Source organism: Pongo abelii, chromosome 19 (genome assembly GCF_028885655.2).
Source record: "Pongo abelii isolate AG06213 chromosome 19, NHGRI_mPonAbe1-v2.0_pri, whole genome shotgun sequence".
Lineage (NCBI taxonomy): Eukaryota > Metazoa > Chordata > Mammalia > Primates > Hominidae > Pongo > Pongo abelii.
Genome location: NC_072004.2, coordinates 58,211,131 through 58,223,876, shown reverse-complemented (window position 1 = coordinate 58,223,876; position 12,746 = coordinate 58,211,131). Strand labels below are relative to the sequence as shown.

Sequence of the window (12,746 nt, the reverse complement as noted above, 5' to 3'; positions counted from 1 at the left end):
CTGACAGCCACTACTCTATGTCCCTCTCAAAAGCTGCCCTGTGAAAATCCCTTCCCACTCCTGTCTTTGTGTGGAGGGTGGGGGTTGTGTGGCCCGTGACCTAGGTCTGTGCCTGGCCCTTTCAAGGATTCCTCCATGACTCAGGCTCCTCTCTCTCCTGGCCAGGCTTCCCAGCAGCGGCTTATGGACCAGTGGCAGCAGCGGCGGTGGCGGCAGCAAGAGGATCAGGTAGGAAGGTGTATGGGACAGGCGACTCCCAGGCATGCCCCCAGTGTGCAGGGGGAGGTCAAGGCCCTGTCGGATCTGTGTGGCTGCATCTGTCCAACACCACTCTCACCACAGCCCCGGGGAGGGGGTGGACAGGGAGGCGCGGGCAAGGCCTGGCCACCCAGGGCACTTGTAGTGGGGTCAGTCACAGTCATGGGACTGCAAACCAAAGGCAGATTATTATTCTCTCCTTGAAAAAAAAAAAAAAACCTGAGTTTCTGTTTGACTTTGACCGTCCCATCACCTGACAGCTAGCTTCGGGTACCTGTCGTCATTTCCCTCCTTGGCTTTTGCTAATTCAACAGCCTCCCTTCCTTGGGTCCCCGAGCCAGCCAGAGAAGTGCTAGGCTGTCCCCTGGGCCCCTGCTGCACTGGCAGGTGGGCTTGCTGGTCTGGCTAAACCCCCAGAGCCCCTGAAAGCAGCCATGGGGCCAGCCCTGGGCCTCAGTGATTGAAGCTGCTGTTTCTGGAGCCGCTGTGCCTCCCAGACTCTTCTTAGCCAGACTCCTCAGCTCCAGCTGCCAAGGGAATTGGGCGTTCTGTCCCCTGAGGTTGCTCCAGTCCTTCCGTCTCCAAAGCCAACCTTTTGGAGGTCTGGAACCCCTCAAGTCACATGGGAACACTTTCCCAGCATTACCATGGGGTCAGGCCAGAGCTGGGATATATATGTCCAGGATGCCCGGGGTCCCTTTTGTCCCTCTCCCCAAAATGCTTTCTGCCTTCCCAGGCAAGCAGGGCTTCTGCTGTGCCCTGGGCTCCCTCCCCACCCCTGCTCCCTGAACTGAGTGGTCATGGTTTGCAGCTCTGTCCCCCGACACCCCACGGACAGGGCTCTGGAGCACCCAGGGAAGCGCCTAGTTTGATGTCACAGGGCTCTGAGGAGGGTGGGGCTGGGCAGGGTGGGGGGCTGGTGAGGGTACCAGGAAATAGAGCATTAAAATCCCAGAGGGCAAATGCCAAGAACCCACACCCTGGGTGATGAGAAGTTGGCACAGTGAGGCCCATTAGAAAACTTCAGTAAAAATCCGTTCCATGCAAACTGGCACTGCCTCGAGCTACAAAGGATCCACTCCCCGGAATCATCCCATTGGGGTTTTGTTTGGAGGGGGCTAGGGAGTTCTCAGGGGTTGCCGAGGGGCAGTTTGCCAGAGAGCTGGCAAGTGGGCAGACTGGCAGGCAGGTCCAGAGAGTGGGGCCCCCTTCCTGAGCTTCTGCTCACCACAACCAGTGTCCAAAGGCCCCACCTGCCCTCTGGCCAGTGTCCCTTGGTCCCCCCAGCCCCGGGCCCTGGGGGCGGGGTGCACAGCTGCCTCGTGTCTCCCTGTGCCATTTGGTTTTTTAACTTGAGTGCTTTTTGGTATCATTATAAACAAGCCTTGGCCCTACCTGTGCCTGGGGTTGGGGAAAAGATAAAAGAAAACTCTTGAGATTTTTGAGTGTTGTTGGTTGTTGTTTTCTCCGTTCAGTTTCTTTCTTTTTATAACTTGGATTATGAAACTAAACTTTAACCCAAAATTAACCCTGCCTCTCTCCCCAACCCCACCCCGTTCTCCTTGACTTCATGGCAAGTTTAAAGGGCAGCATGGGGTTCTTTATGAGTCTGAGAGCCGTCTCCCACAGTCTGTGCCCCCTTCTGCCACCCTACCCTCTCATGGACCCCCAGAGCCAGGTGGGAGTCCCACCCATCCCTCTAACTCCTAACCCCCAAGGTCATCTCCAGCCACACATTTTTTTTTCTTTTTTCAGGATCAATGGTGTTTGATTTGTAGCCATTTCCATTGGGAGCAAAGTCTCTCCCAGCCCATTCTAGGTCAGCCATGCTCATCGCTGCACTGTTAGTGAACTGTATTCAGGAGTGTGCTCCCAGACCACCTGCCCACACCAGCCTGGGTTAGCGCAAGGAGTAAATCCTCAACTCCGAGGTGCCCACCCCGCCCCGCAGGATGCAGGGTCAGCCTAGAAGCTACAGGGCAACCCTGCAGTGCTGCCGGGCAGGGTGTGTCAGGGGCTTGGGATGTGCCCCAGGGCAATGACTAGACTGTATCCACCATAGTGAGAGCACTGCCTAGGCAGGAAGACACTTGCCTGTGTGTAGCCAGGCTACCCTAGTTCCTCAGCCCCACTTTGGACCTGGAACAGGGTTACAGGTTTGGGAAAGGAAGCGCTCTGCCTTTCTTTCTTTTAACGCATTCTGCCAGTAAGGGGACTGTCACCTAACTCCCTCTAGAAAATGATCGGGAAGCCAAGCCTGATGGGATGGCCAATTATTTACCTGTGGGTGGCCTCTCAGTGGCAAAAGCTCTTTGCTCTGAATTTCGAGGACCACACAGACTCACTTGGGTGTATGCATCAGTCTAGGCCACAGAGGGCTCACTGGGTGTTGAGGGCCTAGTTTCACCTTCCCCAGCTCCTGAAGCCCTTACTCACCCCAGCTCCTCCCCAGGATCCTCCTGCAGCCTCAACTACTGCAGGTCAGCACGAACTCAACTGCATTCCCTTATAGGGAGACACAGGGAGACATTCACGGAGAGTCTGTTGAGTACCTACCTTGAACCTGGTACCGTGCTAAACCTGGCAGGCAACTCCAAATGGTAGAAAACATGGCCTCTGCTCCCCAAGGGCTCTCAGGCTTCATTTAGGGATCAGACATCATCCTATGGAGGGCCCTTTTTTTGTCTTTGATTTTTGTCTAGCTCCAACGTTTGGATTTTTTTTTTTTTTCCTTCCATTATGACTTATAGGGGGAGCTTCCTGAGGTGAGAAGCACTTGCTGAGGGCCGTGGGGTGGGAGGCAGCTTCGTTTTTGCTCAGGGTGGCAACTTGGATCCGTCAGGGCTATGGTGTCAGGGTAGGAGGTCCAGGGGGGCCTTGAGGTCTGTGCCCACCTCAGCCAACTCCTCTGGGCCAGCCTGCCCACCTGTTCCTAATTCCCCTAGGACCTGAGGTGAGCAGGGCTCAGGGGACCCCACCAGATGAGGTCCCTGCCGACTCCTAGATAACTTCACTATCAGTGGTCACTTTTCTTTTCCCTTCACCTGGTAGTTTGAAATGTCATCTTTTCTTGTGCTCAGTCGAGAGTTTGTTTGTTTATTTTGATCGTATTCATTCAGTTCCAGTGGCCCCATCATGTCCCACCCAAGCCTAAATTCAGTTTGACAGAAGCCTCCCCCAACAGGTGAGGGAAGTGTTTTGGATATTCAGGGTATTTTAGTTTGGGGTGACATTGTGGGTGGGTCCGTGTATCAATCTTAGAGCTTCTGAGCCCCTGGTACCACCCTGTCCCGCCTCTCCCCACCCACCCGGCCCCAGCCAGGACCCCTTACTGTACTTTATACTTGCCAGCTTTATTCCAATCTAGTAACATGAGCTCCTGATGGTGGTGGTGAGTGTGAGCAGTCATATTTCTGTTGTCTTTTCTCTTGCTTGGTTGGGGCTGCGGTGAGAGTGTCTCTGAGGCATACTTTCCCGCCTCTCTTACGCTAGGATCTGCACACCTCCTCTCAAACACTCTTCTGAGCACGCTCAGCGGGAAGGTTTGTCCACACCTATTAATCCTCTCTCAGTGTCCAGCTTCCTGTTAGTACCAGCTGGTTTGCATGTTTTTGCTTGTTCAGATGAAACAGTTCAAGAAACAAACTCATATCCAACTCTCAAGAAATGTCTTTTTTTGTACACTTTCGTTTTTGATTTTTTTTTATTAGTTACAACTCCAAAACACCTGTTGTCCAGTAAAACATTTCACACCTCCCCTGCCTGTTCTTAGATTGTATGTATCTGTGGGACTGAACTAAATGCATGCACTGTAGTAGATGTACTGGTAGCCGTAGCTGTAGTTGTAGTACATGCATTGTTGAGTTGATATTACAGGGTCTTTGACGGCTCGGCACAGCACAGCCGTCTGAAGGATAGTGCGGGGACCAGGAAGAGAAGGGGCTCCATATTTTCAATGTTTCCAAGGGGCTTGGATCCATGTTCTCACCATCAGCCACCACCACCTCCCCTCACACTCCCCGCTCCCCCAGTCCAGAACTGGGTCACCACCCTCAGCTCTAGCCTTCCCCACTGAGGTCTCTGTTGATATCATCCAATTATAGTGCAAAAAAGGAGCCAGGATTGGAAGGAGTCTTAAAGGTCTTCCTTGTTCTTGTCTTTCTCATACTATTCTTGAACAGAGCAGATCTTTTTTTATTTCTTAAGGCCTACCAGCAAGACTCCTTCAAGCCCCTCTACTCCTTGAGTCCTTTGGCAGGTCACAGCCAGCCCTTCAGGGATACAGGTCTATGTGGCAGTCCTGTCTATATGGATTACTTCTTGGGGTGGAGGGGAAATGAGACATGGTAAGGAAGGGATTGAGATCTTGAGATCCTTGGTCTGCAGACAGGGAATGCACTTGGCCCTAGTGAATCATTGCCATTTGTTCTTAGGGTTGGTGAAGGTTAAGTAGGGTGAGAGTGGTGACATTCTTAGCATGGAGGTGACTAGCACAGTTTCATGGAGACAGAAAGGGAGGTCGGTTTGGAACATCCAAGAGGAACCACCCTTAGTTTCCTCCAGTTCCCCAGGAAGGCTCCCTAGAGGGGAAAGGAGCAGTCCTGCAGCCTGTGCCCTTAGAACAGGAGCACGTGCAGCCAGTCATCTTTGGACACACCATCTTCCCTACATTTGTGGTGACAAGCCATAAGGGAGTGCCAGAGGTCTCTCGGAGCTTCTGAAGGTGTCCCTACTCTTTACGTGTTGATGCTGAGTGAGTAGTGCCTGCCTCCTGGAACCTGCTCTTTAAGTCAGGGTGTGGTGGCTCTGCCCAATGCTGCAAGAGCATTGATGGAACACAGGTGGGATCTGAACCTTCAGGGTGCAAGTTATCTACTGTGGGAGACAGAAGCCCAGGAAAACGTCAGAGTCCATAAAGTCCCCTGAGAGAATGCGTAGAGATAGAGCAAAATGGTAGCGCTGTGGAAAGAATCTACCATGCTGTGGAAATTGGCGGCAGAATCGGAATGAACAAGGATTGAATGTGAGTAAGGCCAGTCTGCCACCAAACAGGATGAGGGCACCAAGGCCCAGGAAGATAAATCTGGAAGGAGCTGTTCTTCTAGCTTGGCCTGCATGGGAGTGCAGGTGGGGGAGGTACACAGGGAGATGGCTGGAACTGTCAGGCTTCAGGGCTGCTGAAGCTGCAAATTGGCCCGAGGCTGGGGAGTAAGAGAAGAGGGTAGGGACAGAAGGCAGAGAGAGCAGAAAATCCCCTCCCACTGGCCTAAATCCCAGGTCTGGTTCTGCTAGGAAAATGGCTTTGCTGCCCTGTGGCTGGAAATTCTAAGAGCTCCAGTTCCAGTTGATAAAATGAGCAAAAGTAAAATGCAAGTCAGGGGATGGAATAAATAGTTTAACTTGAACCAGAAAAGAAAATGCTTTGGGGAGGAGAATAGATCTCAAGAAGTAGGCATGCCCATCCCAATCCCCCTTCAAGATGTTTTCTGTGTCCCCGCTGCTAGCCTCTGCCTTATATATGTTAGGGGCTGGGGGACATGAAAGACAGTGTCCCACATACACTCTTCCACTTGCTGGAGGGATCCTGGAGCTATTTGGGTCAGTTGCACCATAAGCTTTAGGGTTCCCAGGTATTGCTTTCAACATGTATTTATTAAGGATTTGTTTTGTACCAAGCACCAAGGAATATAAAGGCAGATGGCACTTCGAGCCTTCGGTGGCCTGAGACTCTAGTCCTGTCCTCTGAAAGTCCGTGTTTCCCACAATGCACTGTTTCTGGCCTGAGAATGACCACTGTCAGCTTCATTTAAAAAGGGAAAATGGATCAATGTGTGCCTTCATTTCTGAGGATGGCTTTCCTGTGCTTCCATGAGCAAGATCTGATGGGGGGCGGAGCAGGGGATGCAGTGCCTCCATCTCTGCTTCCTCACCCAGCCTCCTGTGCTAGCAGCAAGCATCCTCTGGGGGCTGTGGACCCAAGATGGTCCATTTGTGGGTAAGGTCATGGGGACACCCTTGTGCTAAGATAAAGCCACATCTGTGGCCATAGAATAGAGCCAGTAGTGGCCCAGAGGGAGAACAAATCTCTGACCCACTAGGGCCAGCCACCACAACCAGCCAGACTTACCAAAGGATCTTACCTGAACACACATCCCTCAGTCCACTGCCGTGTGTTCTGGGGATGGACACCTCATTTCCCAGTTTGTCATTAAAATGTTCATTTCTGGGAGAGCCAGGACTTTCACCATAAAGAGTCCAGCATTGGATTTCAGTAACCCCAGTGAATTTATAATAATGCTCACAGCTGCCCGCTGCTGACCTCAGCTTCATTCATTTTCCAAGGGCTTTCAGACCAAACCTGTTGAGGATAAAATACATTCGCTCTAATCAATAATTTTGTAATAGAAATACTGTGCACTTGATAAATCAACTCTAGTGCAATTAGTGACTAGCCTTGAAGCCCAGACCTAAGTATAAGTTAATCCTAAAGTGAATGGAGTGGGGGAATGTTAATGGTCTTTCAAATCAGTGGAATTATTTTCAATGGTTGACACATCTCTGCCTGCCCCCGAGCTGGTTGGTCGTTGCTCTTGTGTCGGCTCAGGAGCTCAGGCCCAGCTGTCTGGGGCAGGAGTGGAAAGTGTGGTGGTGTCCTTCGTAGCTACATAAGGGCATGTAGAGCACAACAGAGAGGGGTCTAGAGACCCGCTCCTTGCACCCTGGGCTGGGTGGGGGCACTGCAGGGTCTAGGAAGCCCCTAAAGCTGATCAACCTGCAGGTTGGTGAGAACCATCCAAGGAGCATGTGCCCAGGTGTATCATTCATGGTTGCTTGTGTTTTGCAGAGGTTTTTTTTTTATTTGGTTGGTTGGTTGGTTGGTTGGTTGGTTTGTTGTTGTTTTGAGACAGGCTCTCACATGTTGCCCAGGCTGGAGTGAAGTGCAGTCTTGAATTCCTGAGCTCAAGTGAACCTCTTTCCTCAGCCTCCCAAGTAGTTGGAAATGTAGGTTCATACTACCGTGCCCGGCTTTGGTTTTTTTGTGTGTTTTTTATTTTTTGTTTTTTTGTTTGTTTGTTTTTGGTAGAGACAGGGTCTCACTATATTGCTCAAGCTGGTCTCAAACTCCTGGCCTGAAATGGTCCTCCCACCTTGACCTCCTCCCAAAACACTGGAATTGCAGGTGTGAGCCACTGCGCCTGGCCTCTGCAGAGTTTTGACTTTCAGATATACACCGTGATGTATATTACCATAGCCACCCTCGGAGACAGTCAGGAAGGCAGAAGTTTGTGGCCTGGTTTACAAGCATGTTTTTGTTTTGTTTTTGTGAGAAAGCTGGGCTACAGAATGGCTATGTGACTTATTTAAAATCACACACCTGGTTACCTGGAGAGCAAGGCTTTGGTCAAAGGTGAAGAAGCCTGGACTTGAACCCAGGTCTTTGGCCTCCTTAAGTAGCCCTCTGGAGAAGCTGTGTTTTTTATGAGGGACACACCTGCCCCCCAGGACACCGGGCACAAGCAGGAATAAAGACAATGTAGGAAAAATAAAATAAAATAAAAGACCGTGTAGGGACAGCCCAAGTAGCCTCAGCTTCTAGCTCTATATAGGCCAAGCGCTTAGTCTCTGGCCTAAAACCTCATAGTCTGATCTTTTAGATGTAGATTTCACAACTGGACCTACGGGACATCTGCCATGGATCTGAATGTGGCAGATATTTATTAGGTATATAACAATAGTAATTATTGTTATATGTGGTAGGTACTGTCCTAAGCCTGATTCAAGCGTGCTTTTGACTGTATCAGAAACCTCCCAACTCTGATTAAACACTATGGGTTAATGTTACAGGGAATTAAATATTATGGGGGATTTATTGGCTGACATTCTGGAAGCTCCATAGAAGAGTGGGCTTCGTGCATGGATTGTTCAGGGATCTTTTTTCTGCAATTCTCTTAGCTTTGCCCTCCTTCTCATTTGAATACTGTCTTTATATTGGTTTTCCTCATGGTGGCAAAATGATTGCAGCAGTTTCCGGCATCACACCGTCCTGTCCAGAAGAGGGGAGTCAGATGGTCTGGAATTCTAGGAAAAGTCCAGAGCTTTGTGCTGCTTGGCTAAGACTTGGGTTGCAAAACCAGTCACTGAGGGTGGGATCCATCCCCCTCTAAATCGAATGGCTCTTTACACAGTGGTGTAAGGATGGGTTCCCAAAGGAAAATCTGCATGCTGATAAGAGGGGAAAAGGAAGAATGATGCCAGAGAGACAACCAGTGGATGCCCACCACAGCCCTGGAAGTTCCTGGAAGTTCATGGATAAATACTAAGCAGTCTCCAAGCCGTTGAAGATCTCCCAACCTAGTGTGGAAACTAATGGATAATTACAACAGGATGCCATAAGCCCAGTAACAGAAGCCTGGCCAATGAACAGAAGTAGCACAGAGGAGGAAGTGATCAGCTTTCTCTGGGAAGTCAGGGAATGTTTCACAGGGGAGTGAATGTTTCCACTTCTAAAGGACAAATAGGAGCTCCCCAGGGGGCCAGGGGAACATCATGGGCAAAGCCACCAGACCCCAGGACAATGGAGTGAGGTAGAGGCCCTGCTTTATTCTGGCTGGAGAATAAAATGCAACAGGGGAGTAACTGTAGGTAAAGCCAGAGAGCTGGGCAGAATCAGAGCAGGGGACCCTTGGTCCTATGCTAAGGAGACTGGATTTACATGGGCAGGGCCTGTGAGATCGTGGGAGGCCTGAAACTAGGAATTGACATCAGATGTGTATGTTAGACAAGCTTTGACAACATTGTCCAGGATGGAGTCAAGACGCAGGACTGAGGTGGGAGGACAAGTTACAGATAATTCGTGTACATTGTAAGTACTCCATAGATGTGAATATGTAGCTGCTCAAGAAGCAGTAGGCCTTTTGCTCTTATCCATAAGATGATTAACTCTGGACTCAACATCATGCTAGGGGCTGGGGTGGGATGCAGAATAAGTCCATGGCATGGTCCTTGCCTTTAGCCAACTTCCAGTCTTCTGGGGAGGACAAAAGTACACAACCGATGTGAGAGCTAGCCTTTAATAAGGATAGATACCTACATGGTCAGAGAGTACCCAGCAGGCAGGAAGCTTAGTGGAGGAGGCAAGACATGACACAGGCCTTGGAGAATTTGGAGTGGGAAGCTGTCTGCTAGGCAGGGAATATGGATGGGCTTGAAGAGATAGAGACAGTCAAGGTTCTGGGAGGTCTTGAAAGCCATGTTGATATAGTCATAGGAGAGGGAGGTTCGTATTCTTCATGCAAGTGGAGCTCAGTAAGGACAGAACCATCTAAAGAAGATAAGCCTGGTTGTAGCTCCACAAAGAACAGCCTGACCCCTAATCCTGGGGTCTGGGGCTGGGCTTATGACCTGGAGCAAGGGGCGTGGAGTGAGAGGCATTGAGAAAGCAGACACAGGAGGGCATTCCATGGCAAATCTCTGCCTTAGTTCCCTTAACTTTCCTTTGCTTCTGCCAACAAGTTGTTATTTATTCCCTGCTTAGGGCTATTGTTTCCCATTCCTTTGCCCTTGAGGTGGCCACTGTCCCCTTTCTTTCTGCCACTCCATTTCCCTCTGTCCTTGTCTTTGCCCCCTCTATCAAAATTTGGCTTAAAGTGCCAGGAAGCCATACCTGATTCACCCTACCTGGGGCACCCCCTCCTTTGCTCCATGTCCTCAGTCCTCTTCCTCATTGGTGAGCTCTCCTGAATGAAAGGTGAGATTATGGGTCCTTGGAAGATATTTTGCATGTATCTGTGGGTGACACCTGCTTTCCCCAACAATACAAGCCATCAGGCCTCCCGGAGGCAAAGTCAGCCTAGTCCTCATTCTTCATATGGATGAGTAATTACTATGCAATTAGAAAACACAGAAAATAAAGGGGCCCTTTGTTTCTGGTTGCTTATTAATACTATTTTTTTTAAAAAAGGTCTCCCTTCCCAGCTTGGGATCCTACAGAACAGGAAGCAGACAAATAATGCTTTTGAACAGCTGTGATGGGCTGTTGAAATTAGATCTGTCAGGGGATGAGAACACCACGATGGCAGCCACTCCATGGTATAGGCTAAGAGGGTTCCAGGGAAGGGTATCTTGTAAGTGGTCAGTAGAATGCTAGAGACACATCCTAGTCAATTTGAATACAATAATGATAATAGATGTTAATAATAATAGCTCACATGTAGTATGAGTGAGCCAAGTACCATGTCAAGCCTACCTGCCTTATCCCATTTAATTCTCATAACCCTATGAAGTGAGCACTGTCATTCTCATTCCCATTTTAAAGATTTAAAAACTGTAGTTTGGAAAGGATAGTAGCTTATCTGAAGTGGCAGAGACAGGATCTGAGCCTAAGCCTGTCGTCATTCTGTCCTCTAAGCCACTGTCAGCGGACGCACCATCGTACCAGCCCTGCGATGGCTGAGCCAGGCTCTGCAACCTTAAAACAGACACTCAAGAAAAAACTACAGCTGCTCTTAACTAAATTCTCCATTATCCTTGGGGGAGGAGATAACCCCAAATCATTTACGAGTGGCCTCAGGAGGCAGTATAAGTATTTTTTGCACCTGCTCCTGCTGTTGCAGACACTGCCTGGCTTTGGCTGACAGGTTTCTGGTCCCTGAATGCACTCAGACCAATGTCAGACAAAGGAGGCCGCGAGGAGGCATGGTCGTGTAAGAGGAAGCCAGCCTGAAGAGAATTATTGGAAAGGAACCTTTAGCTGAAACAAGGCTGAGGGAAGTTAGCCAATGCCCAGAAGAAACTAGGCGATGGAGCACGGGCGGGCTTCTCTGAGAAGACAGACGTCCTCTGTAGGGATGAGTCAACATTTTTTCCTGTGGGCTGCGAGGACCGCATCTGGAAGGTCGCTGGGAAGCCCCGCCCGGCCTTAGGGCTGGGAGGGGATTGGCTGCCCAGTTGCTGGGGCTTTGCTCTGAGCCAGTGGCGGGGGGAGGGGCGGGGCCAAGGCGGGAGCAGCGGGCTTCTTGGCCAATCATCCCGCAGGGAGGCTGGGCACCCGGTACCATGGCAACCGCGAGCAGGGCTTCATTTGTTTTGTAGATGAGTAATTACTACACAATTAGAGAAAGCTAAAAATAAAGGGGCCCTTTGTTCCTGGTTACTTATTAATATTAATAAAATGGTCTGCCCAGGTCTGTGGTAAACATTTGATGCCTGGGTGCCTGTGGCAGAGGCTAGTATAGCCGGGAAAGTCACCCCAGCCCCTCTTGCCCCTCTTTCGGGAAGTTATTTCTGACTCTATCCTGGAGAGGGTGGGCTTCTGACCTTGGGGAGAAGAGGAGAGGCTCAGTATGACAGACATAGGATCCAGGATGCCCTGGAGTCAGGGTCCGTCACTGACTCAGGTGGAAAGGTGGCGGCAGCGTCACCATCCTTCAGAGAAAAGACAGACACACAGCAGCAAAGCAGACACTATGGACCGGTGTCAGAGGAAACCCCTAGTCCAGTTTTTCTGTGACCTTCTGTGTTTTCTGGCTTTTGATTGATCAGCTCCAGCTGTGTAAAATAGTCTTTAAGTCTTCAGTGGAGGTAGCCCCCAAGACTCCAGTGGCTCCCCTCCCATCTGGCTTAAAGGGCACATTTGGTTCAGGCTTGGAAATGATCTGCTGGAGGTTTACACTGTGTTCAGTGTTGTCCCCGTGGCTCCCCAGGCCCTGGCCTTCGAAGTTAAAGCAGCTGAGAGGCTTGCTTTCTATTCCTTCTCCCTCCTAGGGGGAGAGGTTGCCTCGTTGATTACTCCAGTGAGGATGATTAACAGCTTAAAAAAAAAAAAATAGAGGCAGCATAAGAGCATAGAAGGCAGAGTAGGGAATCAGAAGACTTGGTTCCAGGCCTGCTTCCACCTCTACTAAATGAGGAATTCAGACTAAAGGGTCCTTGGGAGCCATTTCAGCTCTACAGCTCGGTTTTGCTGCTGTTTCCAAAGCTCGAAATCCCTTTTTCTTGGAGATAGGAACAGGGACAGTGACAGTGCCTTAAGATCTGAGAGAACAGGCCGGGCACGGTGACTCATGCCTGTAATCCCAGCACTTTGGGAGGCCGAGGCGGCCGATCACTTGAGACCAGGAGTTTGAGACCAGACTGGCCAACATGGTGAAACCCCATCTCTACTAAAAATACAAAAATCAGCCAGGTGTGGTGGTGTGTGCTTGGAGTCTCAGCTACTTGGGAGACTGAGGCAGGAGAATTACTTGAACCCGGGAGGCCCAGGTTGCAGTGAACTGAGATTGCGCCACTGCACTCCGGCCTGGGTGACATAGCAAGACTCCCTCTCAAAAAAGGGAAAAAAAAGAAAAAAGAAAAAAGATCTGAGAGAAGTGAGTGGAGAGAAAGCCAAGAGGTTCCAGGTGATAGGAAACTTGGTGGGAATTTGAAAACAGCCATGAATTGTTTAATGCATGAAGGCAATGGGAGGGACAGAAGCGGTTCCCGAACTG

General features: G+C 50.1%; 1 protein-coding gene and 1 long non-coding RNA gene across 8 annotated transcripts in view; one reads left to right on the top strand and one right to left on the bottom strand.

Moving 5' to 3' along the window:
• Positions 1-12,746, top strand: part of MSI2 (musashi RNA binding protein 2) — a 429,533-nt gene that overhangs the window by 396,783 nt on the left and 20,004 nt on the right. For 5 of the 6 annotated variants that reach the window (XM_024234809.3, XM_024234807.3, XM_054535666.2 and 2 more), the window contains one exon: positions 166-228. The exons of the other annotated variant lie outside the window; for it this stretch is intronic. In XM_024234809.3, the coding sequence (XP_024090577.2) occupies positions 166-228 (63 nt within the window). The remainder of the gene's footprint in view (positions 1-165; positions 229-12,746) is intronic. 6 annotated transcript variants of the gene reach the window in all.
• Positions 5,804-12,577, bottom strand: LOC129051092 (uncharacterized). Of its 2 annotated transcripts, none has more exons than XR_008515133.2 (3): positions 9,937-12,577; positions 6,399-6,616; positions 5,804-6,225 (listed from the first exon to the last, which is right to left on the bottom strand). It is a non-coding gene; the product is annotated as an uncharacterized LOC129051092 (long non-coding RNA). The 2 variants fall into 2 exon arrangements; XR_008515134.2 differs by having other exon boundaries at positions 5,804-6,058.